The 26,899-nt window shown below is 45.2% G+C and overlaps 1 protein-coding gene across 9 annotated transcripts in view; it reads right to left on the reverse strand.

The window, feature by feature from the left end:
* Window positions 1–11: 11 nt before the first annotated feature.
* Window positions 12–26,899, reverse strand: part of FAM227A (family with sequence similarity 227 member A) — a 47,424-nt gene continuing 20,536 nt past the window's right edge. For 4 of the 9 annotated variants that reach the window (XR_006653864.3, XR_011651052.1, XR_006653861.3 and 1 more), the window contains 6 exons: window positions 23,767–23,924; window positions 21,888–22,040; window positions 19,698–19,835; window positions 18,019–18,169; window positions 12,106–12,231; window positions 6,102–6,309 (listed from right to left, as the gene is read on the reverse strand). Coding sequence is in view for 3 of the 9 variants with exons in the window: in XM_045187103.3 (XP_045043038.3) it covers window positions 111–118; window positions 338–396; window positions 12,106–12,231; window positions 19,698–19,835; window positions 21,888–22,040; window positions 23,767–23,924 (642 nt within the window). In the remaining 6 variants the exon portion in view is untranslated. Of the gene's footprint in view, window positions 119–337; window positions 397–6,101; window positions 6,310–8,560; window positions 8,621–12,105; window positions 12,232–18,018; window positions 18,170–19,697; window positions 19,836–21,887; window positions 22,041–23,766; window positions 23,925–26,899 lie in introns of those variants that run through there. The other 5 variants (XM_045187103.3, XR_006653860.3, XM_045187104.3 and 2 more) reach the window with 5 other exon arrangements.

Genomic DNA, 26,899 nt, shown 5'->3' on the forward strand with positions numbered 1-26,899 from the left:
GAGCATCTGTTGAGGTGGAGGCCGTGATGTATTTTGGATGAATATCTGTGCTAGCAGTTTTTTAAGTTCAAGACCTAGTACAGGGCGACCCTTTTCCTTCAGTGTCTGAATCATTTGGCTGGAATAAATAGCAAAAAAATTCCCACAATAGCAGTTGACATTTTGTAGGGCATTCCCCGCCCCCAGGTGGATTGTTTAAAGAGCCAATAAATGCCACAGCTCTTCCAAATCTGTTATTTTCCAGAAACACAGCCTGTCCTTGATGTTAAATGAAAATTAATACCCATTTTTGGGGTGAACTGGGTAGGGATAACAGGCTTTCACGTTGAGGGCTTACCTAAAATATAGCGATGTTTGAGCAATTTGTTGGATGGAGACATCAGCTGCAGAGAAGAGCTGCAAAGAGCACAGCAAGATGATTTATGAAAATAAAACATATGTAGTTTGATGTAATGACAGCTGGAAGGGAGAAATGTTCATAATATTTGAAGGTTTGTGCAGTACACGTAAAGAAACTGAAATGAGCTTGGTAATAAACTCATGAAGTGAGGATAAAAATCTTGTTTGAATAGGACATTGGTGGTTATATACAACTTTTAAAATGTTTTTAAAAAACCAAACCAGAAACCCTGGGGTAATTAAAAGGTATACTTGAAGACTTTCCCATTCAAATCAGAATAAAAAAAGATGTCTTTCATATCATACAAAAATTCTGAATATGATGACGGTGAGCTTTCAAACCAGTAGGGAAATGAATCCAATGGATGGTGTTGGAACAACTAGGTGCCCATCTGGAAGAAAAATAAAATTGGAACCATACTTCACACCTTATACCAACATAAATTCCAGATGGGTTAGGAAATTAAATCTGGATAATAAAATAATAAAAGTGCTAGGAAAAAATATGAGACAAATTTCTATTATTTCAGAAAAAGGAAAATCTTTTTAAGTATGACATGAAACTCAGAAGCCATAAAAGACTTATAAAAATGGCTGCATTAAAGAAAAATCCTGCTTGGCAAAATACTACTTTTCCACCCTCGAGCTAGAGCATGGCGAGCCAGAGCTTGTCCGCTAGTACCCAATTAGTAATTGTGTCAATTAGTTTTCACAGTTTCTCAAATCCTTCAGTGAGTCCACAAGTTCTCTATAGAATTAAAAATTTTGTGTAATTTTAATAATAATCTAAGAATTTTTTAAAAGGCAGTGGAATTATAGTTAAGACCTGAGTTTTCAACCATTACACTTTATTGCCCCTCTGTGGCCAACCACCTTATAATCAAATGTATGTGTATGATTTCACTACATATATTGAGCTTTCACAAACTGGTGCCTATAGATATATATTCTTAGAGTTTCAAAAGCTCAAATTTGAGAAATGCTTTAATAGAACTAAAGAATGAAGGGTCATCACAAAAGAATCTCAGTGGGTACACCTCCCCTTAAACGTATTTAATTCATTCAAAAGATTAATTTTTGTCAGACACTGTGGCAGGTGTTGGGTGCAAGGGATTCAACAACAAACAAGATACAAACCCTAGTGGGGGCTACAGATGAGTATGTAGGCAAACACAGTAATATACATATATACATACATGTATATACACACACACACACATGCATATATGCATACATACAGGGTCCAGCAGAAGTAACGCCACTGAGTGTGATTGGGAGGGTACGTGAATGTCTCACACAAGAGGGACAGCAATTTGAAAATTTCACCTAAAATGTCACATGGTGTGCTTCAGTGTGATATTGGTATGTTACAGAGTCACATGCTTATGGTTTTGTAATAAAGGATTTGGAATAGACTGCCAGCTCATAAAAAAGGGGGGGGGGGGCGTTATTTGTGCCGGACCCTGTATATATCAGTTATTTGGGGCTTTCTCATTTAGATTTATTTACGAGTTTGAAAACCTCCCAAATTTGGCACATAGCTGCCCAGAGAGGCATGCCCCTAACAGTTTACTTAACCACCATTTGTTAAATACATGGTCCTGCCTCTCTGCTGGATACAGAGCAGAGACAGGTCTCTGCCCTCAAGGAGCCGGCCATGAGTGTAGCGGGGAAGATAAACACAGAAACAGACACACACAGGGCAAGGTGAGCGCAGATTATACACACGCGCAGTTGGGAACCAAGCAGACCTCCCCCTGGGGATCCTCACAGAGGTGGTAAGCCTTAATTTGGGGCTGGGAGGGTAAGTAAGGCTGTGCTAGCAGGGCGCTGGGAAAGACAGCTGGGACATGGAGGCTTGTTTAGGGAGCTGCAAGGGTTCTGCCACAGGGAAAGGTGCCAGGGACACACGAGCTCTCAAAAACCCAAGGTAACACCTGGTGATAGTTCACATTCATAGAACGAACTGCTTGCCACAGATTAACACATCCATCCCACACAAAGGCACCCTGAGGCAGGCACTACATCATCTCTATTTACAGATGATGGAACGCAGGCACCAGAGGTTGAATAACTTGCCCAAGGCTCAGTCTGGCTCATGTACAGGTTCTAACCAGTATGCCAAACCAGTATATGACAGACCTTCTATATTTGTATGTGATTTTATTTCACATTTATAGAAGTATGGCATAAGCACATACCGGAGGAGCGACTAAGCCTACTGGAGGACAATTCAGCCTCACTAGCTGTGTGCTCTTGGGGAAATTACTTAAACTCTCTGTGACTCAGTTACCTCATCTCAAAGCTAAGACCAGTGTTAGTACTGAGTGGTTGTGAGAATTAAGTGGGTTAGTACACTTGGAATATTTGGGTAAGACAGGGCAAGGAGAACACCTAGGAAAGCGCTGCAAAAGTCCAATCCAGGGGCAAGGGTGGCTTCAACCAAGAAAGGCCTCAGTTTGAAATGGGGAAAATTGTAACTCATTCACAGGACTACAGAACAAGACAAAATAATGTATAATGATATGCTTGAAAGTGTCTAGTCCACAGTATATGTCTTTAATTTTTATTATGGATAAGTTTAAGTATATTCAAAAGTAAAACAGTATAATATTCCCATCAGCTAGCTTCAACGGTTTGCAACACATAGCTAACCTTGTTTCACTTATACTTCCATCCACTTCCTCCCTCATATTTATTACTTTGAAGCAAATTCCATACATCATATAATTTCATGTAAATATTTCAGTGTATAATCTCCAAAAGGACTCTTTTAAAAAACAAAACCATAGTACCATTATCACACCTAAATATTAATAAAAATGTTAACATGAAATATCCAGGAAGTACTCAAATATCTAATTATCTCATAAATGTCATATATTTTTAAGTTTGTTTCTATTGGGACTCAAAAAATGTCTACACATTGCAATTTACTGATGACTTTTAAGTTTCTTTTAATATACAGATTTTCTTCTCTTTCTTTTGCCTTGCAATATATTTGTTGAAAAACATTGAGTCTGCTAAGCAAAAGTCAGACAAAGACTATACTGTATGAGTCCGCTTACACGTAGAATCTAAAAGCAAAAATACATGAACAAACAAAACAAAAACAAACTCACAGATACAGAGAACATTTTGATGGGAGGGCGTTTGCGGGGATGGGTTTAAAAGGTTCAGAGACTGCCCTGACCAGCATGGCTCAGCTGGTTGAATGTCATCCTGCAAAGCAAAAGGTTGCTGGTTTGATGCCCCGTCAGGGCACATGCCTGGGTTGCCAGAGGCAACCGATGCTAGCAGCTGTTAATCAACCTAGATCCATTAATTCATCAGGTGTTACGAAATGGTGATAGTTTAATTCTATCATTCCTTGATTTATTAGGTGGAATATTTTGAAAAGGGACACTCCCTTCATCTACTGTTTGGTTTTCTAGCGACACAGTTCACATGGGCATGGCATGATAAAAATACTGATTCATTTCCTTTATTTACCAGTTTTCAAAATAATGAATTGGTTCCTTGGTATCCTTCAAAGGTGGACCATTAATTTTCTTTTTTTTTTTAGATTTTTAAAATTTATTTTTAGAGAAGGGAAGGGAGGGAAAGAGGGAGAGAAACATCAATGTGTGGTTGTCCCTGCTGGGGACCTGGCCTGCAATCCAGGCATGTGCCCTGACTGGGAATCAAACCAGGGACCCTTTGGTTCACAGACCAGCACTCAATCCACTGAGCCACACCAGCAGGGGCCCCATTAATTGTCTTAAAGTAATAATATGAATGTATGGGTGAAAGCATGTTTGATGTGCTTCCATCCATGGCAATTGTTATTATGAATGCTTAAATTGTCCTATCTTTAGCCACTGGGATCCTCTCTAAGTCGGCTCGCCAGTCTTTCTGACAAGACTCTCGTCTTTGGTAGCTTCCTTGTTGTCTAGTGTGACGAGGTGTTCCATGTTCATCTTATGATTGCCTTCCCTTGACCTGGAGCCAGACCCTTCTTCAAGGATCCCTGGATCCTTTCAGTGCAAGTGGTATTTCAGGACCACATTCTGGGTTGTTGCTACTTGGTCTGTCTTTAAAAAATGGCTTTATTGAGGTATAAATTACATAAAAGAAATTGCACATATTTAAATTGGGTATAGCCCTGCCCTGGCTGGTGTGGCTCAGTGGATTGTGTGTTGGCCTGCGAAATGAAAGGTCGCTGGTTCGATTTCTGGTCAGGGCACGTGCCTGGGCTTCAGGCCAGGTCCCCAGCGTGGGGCGTGCGAGAGGCTTCCTGGAGGAGGGGATGTCTACATGGGGTCCTGAAGGATGAGCAGGAATTAGCAATGTTGGGAGTTATGAGGGAAAAGGGAGAAGGGATATCCAGGTACTGAAGCAGCAATAGGCAAAAGGCCCATAAATAGGAGAGAAAGCATGGCTCCTCAGAAGAAAACTGCAAATAAAGAGTTGATTGCAGGCACGCTCCCTCCTGGGAGCATGCTTGTACCTTTCCTTTTCCCCTCTTCCTCCCAGAAAGGCAGCATCTCCTAAACTCTAAGGGTCCCCGTGAGACTTGCAACCAGGAGAGCAGTGGGTGGCGGCAGCTCCTCCTGGGCTAACCCCCCACCCTGCCCCGCCTGAACCTGTCTCCAAGGCCCTCTTTCCTCTGACCTCTCAGTGAGCCAAGCAGCCCTGCCTGGGCTCTCCTGTTGCTTCTTCTGTCCTAAGCCCTTCCTTGTTTCACTGTCCCAGCTTTAGTAAGTGTACTCTCAAAAAATAAATGAATAAGTAAATAAGTAAGTAAGTAAATAAATAAATAAAAGAGTTGATTGTGGCTTAGGTAACAAAGGGGATGGACAGACTGCTTCGGTTACCTAAGCTGCACGGCACCTCACATGACAGATGCTCAGCGTGTCCTGGTTTGGGGAGAAGAGTATACTCTTGATAACAACAACAACAACAACAACAACAACAACAATAGTTGGTAGCAATTACGAAGTGAAATATGCTGGGCCAGGTACTTGGCATAAATCCCATCCTTCATCATCATGACCGCACTACCCTGGCAGGCAGGCATTCTTGTCTGTATTCAAGAACACGAGCTCAGAAAGGTCAAGGCACACCGCCTCCGGGCCTGAAGTCATACATCTCTTATGAAGCAGGGCAGGGACTCAAAGGCCTGAGTTTTCTGGGGCTCCTTCTCTACCACCCTTCCCGCACCTCTTTACCTGGGTAGTATTCTCCAAGGGGTGGACCAAGAGTTACCCTCGGGGCTGAAGTGAAGAGCCATATCTCTGGGAGACACTGTAGGTCCCAAGAATGCACTCACTTGCTTCTTGGTTCAGGCGAACAGCCATTGGCACGGGGGTTTCTTTCCTTTAGGCTGCGCCAAGCAGACTGTTCTCAGCCCAGCCGCATGTCTTTCTGCACACTGGCCGCTGTACCTCTGAGCCTCAGGGAAGTCTCTCTCCACTTGGTTTTTCTTGGATTCCACACAGATCTCCAGCAAAGTATTAATGCATTCTTTGGTTTATACATCCTACCCCCTCTCCTAGACTGTGAGCCCCTTAAGGTCAGGGGCTGCGTCTTTATTCATCCCTGTATCCACAGGGACTGGTGCAGGCCGGACACACGACAGACACCAGACACCGAGGGAGTGTTGCTCAACCCTCCAAGCCCGGGGTGGGGGGGGTGGGGGGGGTGGGGGGGGTGGGCGGAAATGGAGGTAACAGCGCCATCTTGGGGGAATTAACGGAGATGATGTCTAAAAAGGACTTAGCCCTGGTGGTATGGCTCCTGCAGGTTGGAATCGTCTTGTGCACTGAAGGGTGGTGGGTTCTATCCTCGGTGGGGGTCCGTACTGGAGGCAACCCATTGATGTTTCTCCCTCACATCGACATCTCTTTCTCTTCCCCACTTTCGCTCTCTCTAAAAGCAATGAAAAAAGGTCCTTGGATGAGGATTTTTAAAAATTAAATAAAAAGGACTTAACAGAGCGCTCAGTACATAGTAAGTGCTCAATAAATTATGTCTCCTATTATGTTATACAATATCATATATTTCATGGTGCTATTAATAAACAAGTGAATGAAAGAGATATGAAGTAATTGCATGAGTGAGTGGGGTGAGGTAACTTGGTTCGCAGCCTGACTTTGGCCCGTCGCAGGAGTTCACTGTGATAGTCTTTGCCCCATAGACTGGGAACGACCAGATGTGTTGCAGTGTCATCTTTTTGTTTGCCTTGTTCTTCCTGGGTTTTAATCTAAAACCCAGCAACATGCACAGGCTTCATCCTGAAAGTTCTCCCAGTTCTTGGACAAGGATTCCTCCAGGTGAGCTGGAAGGGAGGGGCTAAGCAAGAACACTTCAGTTTTCTGCATTAGTTTCGACTTCTTACTGACCTCTCTATGGTTGAATCATAAAGAAACAAATAGTAACAGATTTGAAAACTAGTGTGATCAAGACAGAGCAGAAAGGAATCCCCAAGATTATATACAGAGCCTAGAAACCAACCCCCCAGAGTGAAGCAGGTCAGAAGGTGAAATTGTAGACTACGTGACGTGTCTGAATGTACTGGAAGGGGGTTTATAGAACCAAGGATGAATTTGGAGCTACATTATAATAAGTACGTAAGAAAAAAATGAGAACACAGGCCGATTTAAAAAGAGAGAGACTCAGTTCCAGGGATATCAAACAGTTTTGTGGAAAAATAAAAGACAAAGAACCATAGCGCACTCTGGCTCGTGGCGATGGTACTGATGGTACAACAACTCCGACCAAGGACCCCATCACAGTCACAACAGAAACACATGGGGTTGATGGGGCGTGGGAGGTGTGCGCATGCGAGAGAGCGCCTAGCCCTCACCCTTCCTAGTGAGAACTCAATACATCAAGTCTAACAGTGAAAAATCAAGGAGCAGCTCTTGATCGTGGCCACTGCTCGGGACCTGCGCTCGGACCAGACGGTGTACTGCCCGGTCACGTGCCCCTTCACCTCCGGGAGGGAGTCTTTCTCCCCTGCTGACCTGGTGGAGCATTTGCAGGTGCCTTCACGTGCTCTCCAGCCTGGGAGAATGGGACCTTGTGGCCCAGAAGCCGCACGGCCAATGGCAGCACTGGCTCCACACGCAGCCTCCAGGAGGAAGCCTGAAGCCGACGGCAGCTGGGAACAAGCTAAGCTGCCTGGGTGGCCGCTGAGAAGCTGCCTCGGGCTCCAAAGTTCAGTACTTTAAAATGGAACAGGAATTCTGGGTGCTGCCTTTTGTTTGGGTCTTGCTGAGGGCAGCTGGGTTTTGTCTGGGTTTTGTGGATGAGATGAGCTTTGAGATGGGGAGTCCCCCATTTTCCCAGATCATTCTGCATTGGAATAAAAACCTTCTTCTTTAAAAAAAAAATCAAGCAGGGCAGCATGATATTTAGACATAAAAAGGAAAACAAATACTAAAACAATCAGGTAAAGTGGCAAGTGTTGTTTCTGGGGAATGGTGCTATTAATAAACATGTGAATGAAAGAGATATGAAGTAATAGGGGGTCCAGGGGAGTGCAGTCTTTTGTAACAAGCTTTGTAGAACTATTAATTGGTTAATTGGATAAACATTTACTTATTTGCATCAGGCACTATTCTAAGTGTTTTACAAATGTTAACCAACTTAATTCTTATAACAACTTTATGCTACACATACTATTATCATCACCATTTTACAGACTTGCTGAGTCCCTACTATGTGCCCGCCACGGGAGCAGGTGCAGGATATGCAATGCTGAGTGAGACAAAGTCCCTGAACTTGGAAGACTTGCAGTGGAGAGAGGGACACAGACGTCTCCGGCCCTGTTCAGTGGAGCATGTCTGATAAAGCACAGATTGCAATACAGGTAGTGCCGGCTGGGCTGGGCTTTAAGGGTCAAGTAAGAACCAGCCAGATAAAAACGTGTCTCTAACATGTTCAGGGAGGAGGAAAGAGCAACGGATACTTATTAAAATGAACTGAATTGACCGGTCTCCTCTTCCACTGCAAAATGGATGTTAAAAAGAATAGTATGTATAAGCTACTTCTAACCTGGAAGATTCCATAGCCTCCCAAAAAACTGATAAAACTTTCTTCATATTAAGCTTATCTCTTAAGCCTTATCTTAAGAATAGTCAGGGTGCAGCTGGGGCCCTGGGGTCTAACTGCTCACCAAATGCGAGAGCCCGAGGAACGGTCGTCACTGAGCCTCCCTGAGCACTGGCTGCCTCCACTGTAAAAGGAGGATAAAACGTCCCATTATCTCACAGGAATACCGCGAGGATTAAATAATACATGGATCAAGCTTACAACAGAGTAAGGACCTGGCCGCAACTGAGCACCGAATAAATCCCAGCCATGGAAAACTGCTGTGTGCCACTGCACAAGGTGATAAAAACTAATGAATACGTGAAAGTTACAGTTGTGAAAAATATTAGTTATGATTTCTTAACAAATTATGGGATACTTTAAGATATCAAACTTTGCCGATGTACTAAAAATTCCTGTTTTGTACTACTCAATAATCCTTTATTGGGTACCAGAATTTAAAACAATAGGATTTTTATGGGCTCCCACTATGACTTCTGGCTGTCTTGTCCTGGACAGATGGGAGAATGAGGGCCGTGAGCTCAGGAAAATGCCCTGAGTGTGTCAGCGTCCGCTCCTTCACCCTTTGGTCCATCTGTGCTTGAAGCCTGCCTCTTCCTCCACCCCAGAGCAGTAACCTGGTGAAACAGCTGCTGGACTGCTTTCTCCACAATGGGTCTGCTCTAGGTCCATCCAGAATGGTCCAGTGTAGTTGCTTGCACTGCTTTGGGCCCAGGAAGTTTTCATGTTAACAAAAGTCTGAGGGCTTAGAGGAGAACCATTTAACCTTGATTGTCAGTGTATCAGGGATATAGCTTCCTGGAGGAAGAGACATCCTCCGCCCCAACTCTGAAGCAGCAGCAGGAGCAGGCTGTAGAAGGAGGGCCAAGGTGGGAGGGGTAGTAGCATTTCTGCAGAGGAAGACGCTTGCGCCAAGCAAGGCCTGGAAGCAGGGGGAGCTTGGCCTCTTAGGGCAGCTGCAGGGGCTCAGGGTGGTTTGAGAGGTGGGGGGTGGAGAGAGGAGGGAGGAGAGGTGAGCAGGGGCCACCTCATCAACACCTCGTTCCTGTCTAAGAGTTTGGATTTTACCCCTAGGATCCTTAGGGGGATGAGGAGAAACTGCAGGTTTTAAGCAAAAGAGTAGCATGATGAGGTATGGATTTTTAACAGAGACCCATGAGGAGAAGCCTGTGTCTAGACTCCAGAGAGCCTCAGCTGCATCCTTTGAAAAACAGGAACAATACAGTTTCCCTCAGAGGACTGAGCTGGGACTTGAACGGGATGACTGATGGAATGCGCCCAGCACAGGGGAAGATCCCTTCTCAATTCCTCCTCCAGTGTCTGTAACAGCAAGAGCAAGTCTGCTCTAAACGTCTAGGGCCACCAATGTGTCTAGAAGGTGTCTAGGAGGATGTCTAGGAGGATGTTTGTGGACCCAGGCTGCGCCCTGTCCAAACGTGACACTCAGGGAGCTTGGAGGCGCTTCCCTGTGGGTGAGAACTGGTGTGTTTTCTGAGGCTTAACCACTTCAGTTCCCAGCGGTGAGTGAGCAGAATATGGATGAGGCCCTAATCGGTAAGCTGGCCCAGGGCCCGGAGAACCGGGGAGTCCCTCGGGGCTGGGCTGGCCCGTGCTCTCAGACAGGCACGCTCGAAGGCTTCCTGGACTAAGGAACATAAGAAGTTTTAGGAAAAAATAAGACTGTTAATTATTGGCAGTTTCTACGCCAGACTTTTTCTGTGGGTTAGCTCTTTCATACATGACAACCATCCACATGTTTCATGGCCAGGGAAACAGGCAAGAGAACTTCGGGAACTTGACCTAAATAAAGCCTCAGAGGGGGCAGGGCAAAGATTGAAAACCCCAGATCTTTTTAGAGTTAAAGCTCCTTCTACTGCTCCATCTTTTCCCGTGGGGGAAACTAGACAGTGACTCCTTTACCTGATGAATTTGAACCTGGGGCCTGCCCAGAGCAGTCATCCCTGCTGCAGCGTGGGTCCACCACGGGGCCGTTATAAAGGGGATGGTGTTGGAATTCCTGTTTATACGTGATTATCTTATCCTTTTTAATTTCTATTCTCTGTATGTTTTAAAGTATACGTGCTAGATTAGTATACAAATGTAGATATAATTTCTAAATAATTAATGTATTCTTAGGGGCTGGATTCTCCTAAATATTTTTTACTGAGAGAGAGACGAGATCGAGAAAGCTTGGGGACCACTGCCCAAGAGGTACAGCCAGGGTTCCACGTAAAGGTAAATATTCCTGGGAGACTTTGCAAATCCCCCAGATACATTCACACTGCCTTTGTGAAGACTGCCACCTGCCATCAGGACTTTTAAAATCCAAACATGACCACAGGGCCTCCCTGCGGAGTACCTTCCAGCGGCTCTCCGTGACTTGGAAAATGAACTGCTTTGTGCACATCCCTGCACGATCTGTCCAGGGGTCTTCTCCAGGCTCACCTCTCCCGGAAGCCCCTCACACTCTTGTGTGACCTCCCGCCTCTGAGCCTCGGCCTCCACTGCTCCACCCCCCGAGAAAGCCAGCCTCTTTTCTCATCCCTTGCCTTCTGCCTGGCAAACATCAGACTTGGGTCAAGACACACCACTTCTGGAAAGCTGGTGTGGCTCAGCTGGCTGGAGTGTCATCCTATACACCAAAAGGCTGCAGGTTCAATTCCTGGTCAGGGCACATACCTAGGTTGCTGGTTTGATCCCATTAGGGCACAGACGGGAGGAAATCAATCGATGTTTCTCCCTCACATCAATGTTTCTCTCTCCCCCACCTTCCTCTCTCTCTAAAAACCAATAAACATATTTTAAAAAAAGGGTTTCTGCATGGCTTCAGGCTGCTGCATTCTTTGTGCCCTCTGTCAAATAGCACCTCTGGAACTTACGGCATTTATTTGTTGATACACCTGCCTTCTCCCTACCAGACTGTAAGTCCTCTGAAAATAGGAACTTTGTCTTAGCTACCGCTATTTACCCAGTGTCTACAGCAGGGAACTTCTAAAACCTCTCCAAACCTGGGCTTGCTGCTATATAAAACGCGCTAGACAATCTCTACTTCATATGGCTGTTACAAAGATTACAGTGAGCCCTGGCTGGTGTGGCTCAGTGGACTGAGCGCTGGCCTGCGAACCAAAGGGTCGCCAGTTTGATTCCCAGTCAGAGCACATGCCTGGGTTGCGGGCTGGGTCCCCATTAGTGGGTGCATGAGAGGCAACCACACACTGATGTTTCTCTCCCTCTCTTTCTCCATCTCCTCTTTCTAGAAATAAATAAATAAAATCTTTAAAAAAAATAATAAAAGTTACGATGAGGTCATGTTCCTAAAGTATTTAGCTTAATGCTTGGCACAGAGTAACCAGTTAATAAATGATAACCATTATTATCATATTGTAATTTAATAGTTAGTTATAATATTTTAAATAAAATAATAGGTAAAATAGTAAATGCATGGATGAATGTAGTCACCCAAGCAAAAAACTCCCCACTCCTGTTTTTCACTCAGCCTAGGAAAAATGATTAATATCATGAACTCTCTCTTCTATCCTAGGAATCGTTACTTTTATTTTTCAGTCTTTGGCCGCAATTTTCTTTTCTTCCTGTTGTTGCTCTACCTACCTAGAATCATACACATCAGACTCGCTGCTGGAGCTTTCTAGTTCGAAGGAAGAGAGTTTATCAGGGCTTGAAAGCGGGACGGGCGGGTAGTTCAACATCTGTCTCTCTCTCTCCGCCTTTTCCTTTCTGTGGGGAAACAAAAAAGCCATCAACAGCAATCAGCTCAAAAATTCAATGTGATTTCTTCGAAGTTTCCACTGGCACCTTGATGGGTGTTGGAAGAAAAGGTTTACAAACCAGTCAGTAACGCTGGCAATGGCAAACAGCTGAAGCGGGGTGTTGAATGCACCGCAATCACTCCCTCATTCATTTTCCAACACTGACCGGGGCCCTGCTGGGTGCCAGGCACCAGACTCGGCCCTGGGAAAACAAGGTCACCTAGGACGGGATTCCAGACTTCCAGAACAAAGACCTTCAATCTAGGGAGCTGGACGAGCAGACCTGCGGCTACTGCGTGCTCTGAGGCGTGAGATCAGAAGGGCACGTAAGGGGACCCTGAGCAGGCAAGTGAGGGAAGAACTGCCAGAGGTGACACCTGAGTGGGGTTTTAAGGGGTTAGCTTGATTAAGAAGTAGCTGAAGGAGAGTCAGGTCTGAGGGAGCAACAGTAATACTGGTGAATTGGACTGTGTTGCATTTTTATACTTTCTGAGCTGAGAATCGAAAATGAGTATCAGAGTGTTAATGAGTTGCCACTGATCCTATACTATAAGGTGGGTCTCCAGCTAAACTGCTATTATCAAAAACCTGTGGTCTTTTTCCAGTTCAAAGGAAAAATTCAAAGGAGAAGGTTTAAGATTGGAAAGTTTCCTTGGGTAAATTTTTCAACTCACTTAAGATTTGATTTCTCCATTTCTAAAATAAAGAGTGTAACACCACCCATCTGTGGTAGAGATGAGTGGCTAACCCATCATACTCTCCCCCCTTTCCTTCAGCAATGGAACCAGTTTTTGTTTAAGACGGCGATGAGCCCATATTCCAAAATAAAATAAACCTGCATTTTTCCCAGCCTCCTTTGAAATTAATATAACCATGTGACTGATATCTGGCCCTTGAAATAAAGTGGTAATGTTATATGACATTTCCAAGAGGGTTATTAGAAGGGGGGGTAAATAGTGATTGACTACAAATGGGCATGAATGATCTTTCTGGGGTAATAAAAAAGTTCTGAAATTAGATTATAGTAATTATTGCAAAACTCTTTAAATTTACTAAAACATGTACCCTTAAAATGGGCAAATTTTATTGTAAATTGCAACTCAAAAAATGTATAACATAGTAATAATTATATAATTATTAAAAAGCATTTAAAAATAGCCCTGTCTGGTGTGGCTCAGTGGATTGAGCACAGGCCTAGGCCTGTGAACCAAAGGGTCACTGGTTCGATTCCCAGTCAGGGCACATGCCTGGGTCGCAGGCCAGGTCCCCAGTGGGGGGTGCGCAAGAGACAACTACACATTGATGTTTCTCTCCCTCCCTTTCTCTCTCCCTTCCACTCTCACTCTCTCTAAAAATAAGTAAATAAAAAGCCTTTTAATAAAATAAAATGTTTTTAAAATATTTCCTTACAGAGGAAGAAGGTGCTGTAGCCATGTACTCATGCTGTAGCAGAGAGGTGTGAGTGGAAATGCTGTTTGGGACTTCTGGAAACACTCCTTAAAAGAGGATGGGGTTATGAATTAAAAGTACATTGATGGAGAAAAATATTCCATTCTAGTACTAATTGAAAGACAGCAGAAGTGGCTACACTAACTTCAGAGCGAGCACACTTTAAAGCATGGAAAGTTAATAGGAATAAATAAGGTTATTATACAAGAATAAAAAGGCCTGGTCTCCATGAAGACATAATTCTTAATGTGTGTGCTCCTACCAACAGAACATGGAACTGCAGGAGGCAGTAACCGAAATGCAAGGGCAAGTACACGAATCCACTATCATGGCTGGAGACTGCAACACCGTCCGTCAGAATCGACGGGTCCAGCGGCAGAAAGTCAGTAAGGACGTAACTGAACTTAGCAACACCACCACTCAGCTAGATGTGACTGACATCAAGGACTACACCGCCCGACACCATCAGAATGCACATTCTCCCCAGGTTTACCTGTGACACACACCATGACAGACCACATTCTGGGCCAAAAAGCATACCTTAACAGATTTAAAAGATTAGAAATCAAACAGTGTTTGTTCTCAGACCAAAATGGAATCAAACAGAAATCAATAACAGAGAGCTGGAAAATCCCCAAATACTTGGAGATTATGAACAACATGCTTTTAAATAACACGTGAGTCAAAGAAGAGACCTCAACAGAAAATGTAAAATATTTTGAATAAATGAGCATGAAAAGACAACTTGTGAAAACTTGTGGGATGCTGAAAGCAGTGTTCAGAGGGAAATTCACAGCAGTATTTGCATATACAAAGAAAGAAAGATCTAAAAGCAATCATCTTAAGTTTTCACTAGGAAGTAAGAGCAAACTAGAAAAATAAGAGCAAAAAAATTAACTCCAAAGTAAGCAAAATATGTAAATAAATAAATGAACAAAATTAGAGCAGAAATAAATACATGTAAAAGAGGAAATCAATAGAGAAAAATCAACAAAACCAAAAGCTGGTTTTTTGAAATGATCAATAAAATTGACAAGCCTCTAACCTGGCTAACTAAGGGAAAAAAGAAAGGACGTAAATTACTAATAGTGGAAATGAAAGAGGAGATATCACAACAGATCCCATGGACACTAAAAAAATAACAAAGGAGTATTATAAACAACTCTAAGCTCATAAATTGGAAATCCTAGGTGAAACTGACTAATTCCTTGAAAGACATAACCAAAATTTGCACAAGAAGATACAGACCACCTGAATAAACCTACATATATTAAAAATTTAACAAAAAATTAATAACCTTCCAACTTCTAGCCAAGATGGAGGCATAGGTAGACACACTGTGCTTCCTCGCACAACCAAAAGGACGACAACAACAAATTTAAAAACAAAAAACAACCAGAACTAACAGAAAATCAAACTGTGTAGAAGTCCGACAACCAAGGAATTAAAGAAGACACATTCATCCAGACCGGTAGGAAGGGTGGAGATGGGCTGCTGGGGAGGAGAGGACTCTCAGCTAAGTGGCAGCTGGAGGACTAGGGCCAGCAAGGTGGCAGATTGCGGAGTGGGTGGTCCCACATTTGTGTGCAGATAAACCAGAAAAACTGGGGAGCGAGACAGACCAAGCTATCCAGGGTTCCAACACAGGGAATATAAAGCCTCAAAACCTGACTGAAAATACCTTTTGGCGTTGCAGCAGTGGGAGAAACTCTCAGCCTCACAGCAGAGTTCAGTGGAAAGACCCACAGGGTCCTAGAACGTACACAAACCCACCTACCTGGGAATCAGCACCAGAAGGTGCTTGTGGGTAGCAGAGGAAGTGACTGAAAATGGGGTGAGAGCTGAGCAAGTGCCATTGCTTCCTCTCAGGCCCTGCCCCCACATACGGCACCACAATGGAGCCACGTGGGTTGCGCCAACCTGGTGAACACCTAAGGCTCTGCTCCTTACTATCTAGCAGGCATGCCAAAACAAAAAAAAGTGACCCAAATGAAAGAACAGGTCAAAGCTCCGGAAAAAATACAACTAAGCGATAAAGCGATAGCCAACCTATCAGATGCAGAGTTCAAAACACTGGTAATCAGGAAGCTCACAGAATTGGTTGAGTGTGGTCACAAAATAGAGAAAAACGTAAAGGCTGTGAAAAGTGAAATAAAGGAAAATGTACAAAGAATCAACAGTGGATGGAAGGAAACCAGGACTCAAATCAACAGTTTGGACCAGAAGGAAGAAAGAAACATTCAACCAAAACAGAAAGGAGAAACAAGAATTCAAAAAAATGAAGACAGGCTTAGGAACCTCCAGGACAACTTTAAATGTTTAAATATCTGAATCATAGGGGTGCCTGAAGGAGAAGAGGAAGAGCAAGAAATTGAAAACTTATTTGAACAAATAATGAAGGAGAACTTCCCGAATGTGGCAGAGGAGACAGACTTCCAGGAAGTCCAGGAAGCTCAGAGAGTCCCAAAGAAGTTGGACCCAAGGAGGCACACACCAAGGCACATCATAATTACATTAGACAAGATTAAAGATAAGGAGAGAATCTTAAAAGCAGCAAGAGAAAAGGAGACAGTTACCTACAAAGGAGTTCCCATAAGACTATCAGCTGATTTCTCAAAAGAAACCTTGCAGGTAAGAAGGGGCTGGAAAGAAGTATTCCAAGTCATGAAAGGCAAGGATCTACATCCAAGATTACTGTATCCAGCAAAGCTATCATTTAGAATGGAAGGGCAGATAAAGTGCTTCCCAGATAAGGTCAAGTTAAAGGAGTTCATCAGCACCCAGCCCTTATTATATGAAATGTTAAAGGGACTTATCTAAGAAAAAGAAGATAAAATATATGAACAGTAAAATAATAACAAACTCACAACTATTAACAACGAAACCTGAAACAAAAATAAAAACAAACTAAGCAAACAACCAGAACAGGAACAGAAGCACAGAAATGGAGATCACTTGGAGGGTTATTAGCAGGAGGTGGGGCGGAGGTGGGGAGATGGGGAAAAAGCACAGGGAATAGGTAGCATAAATGGTAGGTAGAAAATAGAAAGGAAGAGGTTAAGAATAGTATAGGAGAGCCCTGGTTGGTGTAGCTCAGTGGATTGAGCACGGTCTGCAAATCAAAAGGTCATTGGTTCAGTTCCCAGTCAGGGCACATGCCTAGGTTGTGGGCCAGGTCCCCAGTGGGGGCCACATGAGAGGCAACCACACCTTGATGTTTCTCTCCCTTTCTTCTCCCTCCCTTCTCCTCTCTCTAATAAATAAATAAATCATTTTTTTTAAAAAAAGAATAGTATAGGAAATGGAGAAGCCAAAGAACTTATATGTACAACCCATGGACATGAACTAAGGTGGGGGAATGTGGGTGGGAGGGGTTTTACAGGGCAAAGGGGAATAAAGGGGGGGAAATGGGACAACTGTAACAGCATAATCAATAAAATATATTTAAAAAGGTAATAACTTTCCAAAACAGAAAGCACCAGGCTCAGATGGGTTCACTGGTGTATCTACCAACATTTAATGAAGAAATCATACCAATTATCTATAATCTCTTTCAGAAAGGAGAAGCAGAGGGACTACGTCTTAACTCATCCTATGAAGCCAAGCGTTACTCTAGTACCAAAACCAGACACAGACATCACGAGAAAACTACAGACCAATATCTCTCATAAACATGGATGCAAACATCTTCAACAAAATACTAGCAAATCGAAACCAACGACGTATAAAAGTGAGTGTACGCCATGACCAAGTGTGATCTGCCCCAGGTACGCAAGGCTGGCTTAACGTTTTTAATGTTTTTTTCAATTAACATAATCCATCACATTAGCAGACGAAAATAAAGGGAAAGAAATAATTAATTAATAAAAATTGTTAGGATTGGAGGATACTGTTCCCCAGTCTGAGGGTTCCCAATCCCAATGAAACATAGTGAGGAAAAGACTGACCCCAAGGTCATGACTGTGAAATTTCAGACCACTAGGGATAAAGACTATACGGTAAAGCCTTCCACAGAAAAAAGTAGGACGTACACCATTCAAGGCCATGGGAATCAGAACAGTATCATGCTTTTCAACACAAACTAAAAGGTAGGAAAATTTTTCTTTTCAAAATTCTGTGGCAAATGGACTTTTAATTTAAAATTGTATTCCCAGCAAAACATTGATCACATATTAATCAAGAGCAAAGTCATTTTGAACATGTAATGACTAAAAAAACCTTCCCATGTACCTTTTCTTAAAGAACTACAAGAAGACGTGTTCCAACAAAATGAGGAAGTAAAATAAGAAAGAAAAAGACACGTGACCTGGAAAACAAGAGACTCCACCCGAGTCAAGTTGACAAAGAGAAGTCCTAGGATGACGGTGGAAAAAGCTCCCAGACGGTAGCTGTGAGTGGACCTCGAGCACACCAGTCTAGACCAGTGGAGGATGAGGGCCTGAGAAGAACTCCAAAATCTTTTTAAAAAAAGAAAAGAAAGAAGAAGGAGGAGAAATTAATAGAATGTCTCCTCACTTTTAGGATCTTCCATCACAACTTTTTCTTAACCCTGGAAGTCTGCGTCTGCTTGCAGTGGAGAGGAAAGAACAAGCAGCAAACCACATGTGCCCTTGTTCTGACCGCACAATCTAATAGAATGTACGTAGAATATACATGATACGTTTGAGAATATGGAAAACAATGCTGCTGAGTTTTTGACAGCTCTTAACAATATGGGAGAAATGATCAACAGATTGTCACAGAAGGAAAAAAAATCAAGAAACACAATGTATGCATGTTATTTAGAAGAATGGATGTAAGTTCCAGAGCTGAAGATTGAAATTTCTGTACAGGAGACTCCTGGATGGCTGCCTCTGGGCTACAGGACAGCAGACTTCAGGTGTGGCCTGTGAGACCCCCTCAGGCCCCTCCGTTCCTTGTTCCTTCCGCAGCTCTCCCTCGCTCCCTGACCAGCCAGACCTAGTGGCAGGCTGATGACTTTGAGCTCTACGACTTGGCTAGAGTGGCAGCCCATTTGTTCTTCCCCACCGCAGCAAACCAGCAACGCTGACCACTCCCTGCAGCGTTCCCTTTTGAAGTGTTCTCTTAGGACCTATGCAACTTGTAGCATGTTCCCTATTTACACATCTTTTTCCTCCTTCCAGACTGCAGGGACTTTAACTTATTTATTTCTCTGTATCCTATGCACCTGGCATAGAAGGTCTTTAGTCAGTGTTTACTTGGCATGTCTGTGCCTCCATTCTCTATTCAGTAAAATGGGAATGATGTTATTTAATAGGGTTTGATGAGATGTACATAAAATAAAGTGGGCACGGTGTCTTTGCCTGATGGCACGTCACCCGTTCTACCCCACGTTACTGACTGTGCCCTGCTCACTCAGGCCTGGCTCAGCACAGTACTGCTTCTCTCTGTACAGAGTTGATCCCGACCAGGTGGGAGGGCGTGGCCCAAGCAGAGCAATCAGAGACTTTGATGAGGTTTGGTGCCTGGAGGCTGGGAAGGAGTGTAACTCTTCCTTTAGGTCATGCGCTGTATCTCTGGCCACCTTTCTTTCTCTGGGAAAAGGGGCAGCTTGAAAAGCAAGCCAGCAGGCCGAGGGAACGAGGTCGATACAGGGAGGGAGAGAGAACCTGGAAATATTGCTGGGCCCTTAGGTCCAACATGCCTGCAGCCGGCTTGTCTGTGGGCTGCCGGTTACTGAAGCCACCAGCTTGTCCCTCCGCTCAAGCTCCTTTGAGCTGCTTTCCTGGCACTTGCAACCAAAGAGTTCTGACTGATACAGTTTATAAAGTACAAATGCTTGGCACAGAGGGCGTACAGAATCATTGGTAGCTCTTTCTACTACCATTAATAATAAAAAATAAAATGAGGATGGAGTGAGTCACACATAGAAGTGAGTGAACTTTTATGTGTTCTTTTCCATATGCTAAGAATTCTTCCATTGTTCACATTTCTACTTTCCCCCTGGTGTTTTTTCAAACCAACCTTAACAGGAACGCAATCTCCCTCTGAAGGCTTCCTCTAGATTTCTTTTTAATCCCCTCATTGAGGACGGAAGGGTAGATGAACATGTGGTTTGCCTTTTTCTTCTCCGCTTCTCTTTGGTCTACATTCTTCACTTCCCTGTGGAAAGTCACAAAGACACAGAGAAAAAGACTGATGAGCCAGCATGACCTTTCCTTTTGTACCTTCGTCTGTAAAGAGAGGCCAATATTTACAGCCACCACTACATCTGTCAAGAGAGACTGAGCCTCTCCTGCTGTGTGCCAGAGGCCCCGTCAGCCCTGGGGACAGAGAGGAATATGGGTGGTCCCTGAGCTCAAGGAGCACATACCCAAATTAGGAAGAGAGTGAGGAATTCCACAGTCTGAAAGATGGCTGGAGCACGAGCTTTGAGGGCAAGCTGAATTCAAGTTCGGGCTCTGCCGCCTGCTGCGTGACCTTGGGCAAAGTGTGTGACCTCTCCGTGCCAGTGTACTCATCTCAGCGAGGCGGTAACAGAGCCCAGGGCTGGGGTAGGGATGGGGTTACCACAGGTCAGGAGCTGGCACACAGGGAGGGCTCCATAAATGTTGGCTGTGTTTCGGTAAGCTTGCGGTACACCGAACGGGGAATGCTGACTTGAGTAACGTATCAGCTGATTTCTGCAGTGTGAGTGCACATTCACTTGATGAAGAAGCAGGTTATGGGTATTCAAAGTAGACAAAATAGCAATAAATATATACGTGAGAGGTTAGAACGCTGTCATACACTTCTCCACTGCGGTAGGCTAGATGTAGAACGACTGACTATTTAAAAACTAGCACTGAACTTGGCCTAAACCAGTGGTTCTTCCAACAGGGGGGGTCTCCCCACAAGTTGAAGGAAAAAATTGTGTTGTGACAGCATTGTCACCTTTGTGATCGATCTTCTGCCAGGACCTATCCCTAACTTTTCGGAGCCTGCTCCCGCTTGCAATGGAGACAGACCCCATTTCCCTAACAAAAAGCCTAGGTGTAATTCCTTGAGAGTATTTTCTGTGTTGACATTTCTTGAGATGTAGCCTGCCCACGTCGTAGGCTTCTATTTTCCATTAGTAAAAGCATCTTTAGCTCATTTAACAGAATCACATGTTGAAACATTTCACAGAGTTCTGCAAAAAGCATTTTGCATTATGGATGCTTTGCCCCCAGACAAGAGCGAGCGTCAGGGCTCCGGACTCACAGGAAAGGAATTCCTCAGCAACAGCTGGCCCTGCCCCTTCCCAGTACAGCTCCACCTGCTGGTGCAAACTGGCTCTTCCTCCGCCAGAGCTGAGAACCTGGCACCCAACTGGCAGTGACGCCACTACCCTGCAACCCCAGGTCCTGTCACTGCCAGGCTGAGCCGGGCACTGAGCCAGACATCTCCTTTCACTCCCACGACCACTCTGTGAGTACCACGAGGAGTGTCCCCAGTGTGGCAGGTGGCACCAGGCCTCCCGGGGCAAACCTACGGACCTAACTCACACAGAGAGCAAGGCAGCTGTGCCTGGCGCTGCGGTCCGTCCCACTTCCATGCCAGCGCTCTCACGGACGTGCTCTGCGGGGGAACGAAGTGTGACCGATGTCCCAGAAGGGCCCTGGCCCATCTACAGGCACTGTTCTACATCGACGGTTGTCGCCTTCCGTTTGTGTTATGTCCACCATTTAAAACGACATTTAAAATTTGATAACATATCAAGTTTGTATATAAAAGTAAAGAAAGTGGTATAATGAACGCTACTTACCCATTCTCTGACCTCAGCAGTTGCCGACAGAAGGTCAATCTTGACTCATCTATTACTCCCTTTGCCCTCCACCCCGTCCCCACCCCAAATGGGTTATTTTAAAGCAAATCGTAGACACCATGTCATTTTACCCATAAATACTTCATTATGTACGTTTTTAAGAAGACCCCTTAAAAATAACTACAAAACTATTGTAATCTCTTTTCAAAGGCAACACAGCAGTAAAAGGAATTCTTTAATATCATCTAAAACCCAGTCGATGTTCAAACGAAATAAAAACCTGGTTTCTGTTATTGTGGAGCTCACACTCTGCCGTAAGCTCAATGTGCCTAAGACGTTACAGGGCCAGTCCGGCAATGAAACCCCCTCGGGCGAGCCACAGAAGACAAGGGCTAGAGCCCTGCCACTCCCCTAAGGCCCCTAAATACCTGAGGAAGGTGTCTTGCAGTTCCTTTAGGTGCTCATCAAAGTAAGTCCACTCACTCCAGTGCAGAAGGTTCAGCTGCTGGAGGGCATCCTTTCGCTTCTTCATGTTGCACAGGGTCATGCTGATGATATCAGCGTAGGTCAGGCTGGACTCAGTGGCCTTCATGGTCAAGGAGAACCCACCCTGTTGGTCGGTGCTGACTCTCAGTGTTATCAGCGGGGTGTGCCTGGAGCGTGGGGAGGAGGGACGGTGAGATGGCAGAGCGAGGAAACTCTCTGTCTTGGAACGGGATAACAGAAGCCTGAGCAGGAAGCGACTCTGCTCTTTGACCTTGGCCTGCTTTGGAAGGAGGCCATCCCCTCTGCGGCCAGGCCGCTCCCTCGCTGTGCATGAAGCCCTTCTCTCTTCCCGCTGACGGAAGGGCTAGGCGATGCTTTTTTAGACTGTCATCTAAAAGTCTCACTCTGCTATCTTAGTGGTGAGTAGGAAGGAATTCCAACTTCTTCTTTCCTTCCAGGTCCAACGCCTCATTTGCCTTGCTCATGTTTGTTTGTGGAAAGATTTCCTCTGCCTCCCGTCACGCCCTCCACCCCTCCTGGATGGGTCAGAATCTCAGCTGCACTCGCCACCTGTTGTGGGAGCTCACCCTTCGTGTCTCCAGTTCCTCATCTGTAAAATGGGGATAATAACACTTACCTGAGATGATGGTAATAATAATAATGAGTTATTATTTATTTAGTACCAGCTGTATGCCACTTAATCCTGGTCGCAACATTGCTGGCTTGGTTTAACTACCCTTATTTTAGGAAGGAGACAACACAGACACTGAGCTCAGGGCTAAGCTGTGCACCTGAGATCTGAAAGCCACAGTTGCTGAGGGGGGGACTCAGACCCGGGGCCGTGTATCCCCAGCCCAGGCTTCTTTACTACACTGAGCGATCTTGACAGACCAATAGGTGATACAAGGAAAAGCATTTTATAACAATAAAGCACTGAGAATTGTGGGATGTATTCTCTGCCTAGAGACTTACAAATAGGTTTTGGATATGAAGCGCTGAAAGGCAGCAGTTATAAGCCCTACCTAGTTCATTACGAAAGCTCCTCCTGATGGGGAGCTATAGGCCACTAGGGATCATTCAGGCTCTTGTTGCCTGCCGGGCACCATGTGAAGCCTTGACCTCTGCTGTGCTTGTACTCTGCAAAAGAGTCCTCTGAGGAAAGGACAGTTATCCCCAGTTTACAGATGAAAAAGTGAGGCTCGGAGGGAAGCTAGAACTTGTCTCAGCTGGTAAGCAGTTGAGCGGGTTCCTGAGTCCAGGTCTGTCTGAGTCCGTTAGGACACGGTACATCCTCTACGGTAATCTGCCGAGACTCGGGCCACCGACACGTCACACCTGCTTTCTTAAGGTCTGAGCTTCTAACCAGATCTTCAGGGTGAATGCCAGTGGGGCCAGGACTGTGCTGGGGTGTCTCGGGGAGGGGTGTGTGTGAGGAGGGTGTTAGAAAAAACACACACTTAGACACCCAAATTCCTGCTCAGTACATACTCCAGGGTCCCGGAGTACCTGGGAGGCATTACTGAGTTGCAAGGTATGAGAGAGTATCTAGTCAACGCTTTCACTCTGGTTTATGGGAAGAGACTTTGCACACAGGGTAATTCAACTTGCCCAGGGTCCCACACAGCCAGTTCACGAGGCAGATGTGGATCTAAATGAGCGAGATTCTGACCCTGAGGCTTATATCAATGGCGACCCTGGAGAGGCACCTGCTCTGAGCCAGGCGCTGTATTAAGGACTGGATGCCTCTCCCCTCCCCTTGCTTCCGGGCAGAGGAGGCAGGGGCCTGGACTACCGTGCCCCTGCCCGTGCAGGAAAGGATATGGGATGGTCTTGGTTTTCTCCCTCCGGATTATCAACACGTCTTGGCCACTGTGCCGCAGAGTGACGTAGTTCAGGAGGAAGTACACGATCAGGGGGCTCTTCCCGTAAATGTTGAAGAGGCTCGAAGTCAGCTCAGGGCTCTTGCAGGCAGGGTGAGACTGAGCAGGAGAGAGGGGGGGAAAAGAATTCTGTCATTTTTACAGCATGTGTTAGGAAGTGTAAAGGTGCTCACGTCCTCTGACCTGGTAACTCCGGCTTTAGGGCGCTCTCCTAAGGAAGGTGGCCAAAATAAAGAGAAACGGTTTAGGCACAAAGATGTTTACTGCGGAGACTTTTACTATAACAAAGTATCAGAATAATAGTCATGAAATTATTAATACCCCTAACCAAAGGTATAGGATGCCACTATTAAAGTGTTTATGAAGAGTCGGCATTAAAATATTGTTTCAGATATAATAGATTAAAACAAGATGCAAAAATTGAACAGATGGTATTAAATATGTGAAATAAATGTAATTATATGAAACAACTGGGTAAAAAAATAGGTGAGACTCTGGAAGCACAGCTACCAAATATTTGAGGGGCGACCACCACGTGTACTCTGTTCTAGGCACTGGAGACTCAGCCGAAACCAAGACAAATTCCGGCCCTCGTGGAGCTGGCCTTACGGTTGCAAGAAAAACAACAAACAAACCAAGAAACAGAAGAACACCAAGATATTGTGGAATAAGTGCTTCAGATAAGAATCAAGCAGGGCAAGGGGTGCAGGGCGGTGTGGTGGGAGACTGGAGAGGAGGGGAACCTTCTGCGGGGTGGGCGGGAGGGTTGCCCTGAGGAGGGGTGATCCTGAGGGATGGGTGGGAAGAAGTTCCAGGCAAGGGGGGCCCTGGGGCAGATGAGAGCAGTGTAGGGTAGCAGGGGGACAAAAGCAAGGCTTGCGTGGCTCAAATGGAGACTAGCTGATGAAGCTGAGCAGGGAGCGGGGCTCTGGGCCCTAGATTCTTTTCTCAGAGTGATGGAAACCACTGGAAGCCATGATCCAGGTGCAACAGTAATCTGATTAATTTTCCTAAAGATCCCTTTGACTGGCGTGTAGAGAAATGACTGCAGTGGGTCAGAGTGGGTGTGAGAAGGGCGGCTGGGAGGCCTCTGCAGGGGCTGGGGGAGCTGGTGGGTAGTCAGAAGAGAGTGAAAAGTGATCGAATATGGCCCTGACTGGTGTGGCTCAGTGGGCCGGTGTCATCCAGCAAACCCAGAGGTCACCAATTGGATTCTGGGTCAGGGCTCGTGCCTAGGTTGAGGACCAGGTTCCCGGTTGCAGGGCATGTGAGAAGCAACTGATTGATGTTTTTCTCCCTCTGTTTCTCCCTTCCTTCCCCTCTCTCTAAAAATAAAATCTTTTTAAAAAGTGATCAAATATGCAATATATAGTGAAAGCAGAATTGGCAGCATTTGCTGATGGACTCAATGTGGGTGTGGAAAAGGCAGGAAGCAAGGGTGACCCCACAGGTTTAGGTGCCAGTTGCTGGGGGGTCCTGGGGAGGAACAGGGGAAAATCAAGAGGTCTCATTTAGACGTGCTGTTACACTGGAGACGCTGACAGACAACTGGAGGAGATGAATCCAGAAAGAACAGGCCGGGGCTCAGAGATTTGCTTGCTACCTTTATATTCCCCTGCCCTTTTCTAAAAATGTCAGTAATGATTATGCACTACTTTTGTATTTTAAAAAAATACATTTTAGTACCAACTGTAATTTGAAAATAAAATATTTTTAAAAAGAAAAAACAATACATTTTATTTTGAAAAAGTGGTTATAATTTAACCACACAAAAGGTCTGTCTCATGAAAAAGGCTGGGGCAGCACCTAACCACGCTATTCTCTAATCCTCTCCATTTTAACCGCTTCGTGAGATTTCTTCTGTCTGCAGCAGGGGCTCTCAGCCTCAGCACTTTACCATCTGGGGCCAGATAATGCTTTGCTGTGGGATACTGCCCCGTGCATGGCACCTGCTAGGCGACAGACAGCACCCTCCACCCCACCCACCGTGACAACCCAAAAGTCTCCAGATGTGGCCAGATGTCTCTGAGGGGCAAACCCAGCGAGGTCCCGCTGGAGTCACAGAAGCGTGGGGTTAGCAGGGAACCTATAAGACGTTCAGTCTAATGCTTCCTGAAACCCCTTCTCCAAACGGGGCCCGTCTGTGTTCACCGGTCTCCACTGAAATGGGGGAAGGGGGAAAAAACACATCGTAACACGTCTGACACAGAGCAAAGTCACTCACTTTAAGGACTCTCTTTTTCCCCGAGATTTTCTTCTTCACTTTTTTATGTGGATGACTTTTCTTTTATGAAACGAGGTTGGCAGATAGCAGCCATTTGGTCTTAGTGAACTCATTTTGAAAAACAAAGAATTTCAAAGTCTAGAAAAATCCAAGTGGACCTAGGACCCCCTGACCTTACCAGAGAATTAACTTCTGGCTTCCAGTTTTCATTTTCCTGTCTGACAGCCCTGGGACTCGGGGGTTTGGGGGGTTTACCTGCCTTCTGCTGTGCACGGGCGTGGGGGACTTTAAATAAAAAATAAAAGTGGAGCCATAACAACACTGCCGGGCTTCCTTTTCCCAGTTTTAGAGAAGAAGGTTGAGAAAGTTAAACAACCCGCCCAAGGAACACAGCTGATGAGATGCGGCACCGAGATTTGAACCCACGTCTGTCTGTTTCTTCCGCCATGCCCTGCCACTTCTCAAAAGTTTCCTGCTAAAAGCTGGCAGAAAATAGGCAGTGGTGATGAACATGGAGAAATGAAGAAGGTTCAAGAAATCTCCTACAACACTTGCTGCACCTGGCCCAAACTCTACCAGCCCGAGACTCCTTTGCCAGCCGGCGTTTTGGGAAAGCCCCACGGCCTCTTGCCCCGTTTGGGGTCCTAAGGGCCTCTCTCCACCACAAAGAGTGGCGGGGCCACGATACAAACTCCCAAGCACCGAGGCTTGCGGGAACATCTGGGGGCGGGGAGGAGAAGAGAAGAGAACACGTATCGTCCAGTGGGTCCCGTGGGCTGCAGGCTGTGCGGGAGACCAGGCTCAGTAGGTGAGAGCTCAGGCCCACAGCCGGACAGATCAGCCTGCAATC

The sequence above is a fragment of the Desmodus rotundus genome, chromosome 3 (genome assembly GCF_022682495.2).
Source record: "Desmodus rotundus isolate HL8 chromosome 3, HLdesRot8A.1, whole genome shotgun sequence".
Taxonomy (NCBI): Eukaryota; Metazoa; Chordata; class Mammalia; order Chiroptera; family Phyllostomidae; genus Desmodus; species Desmodus rotundus.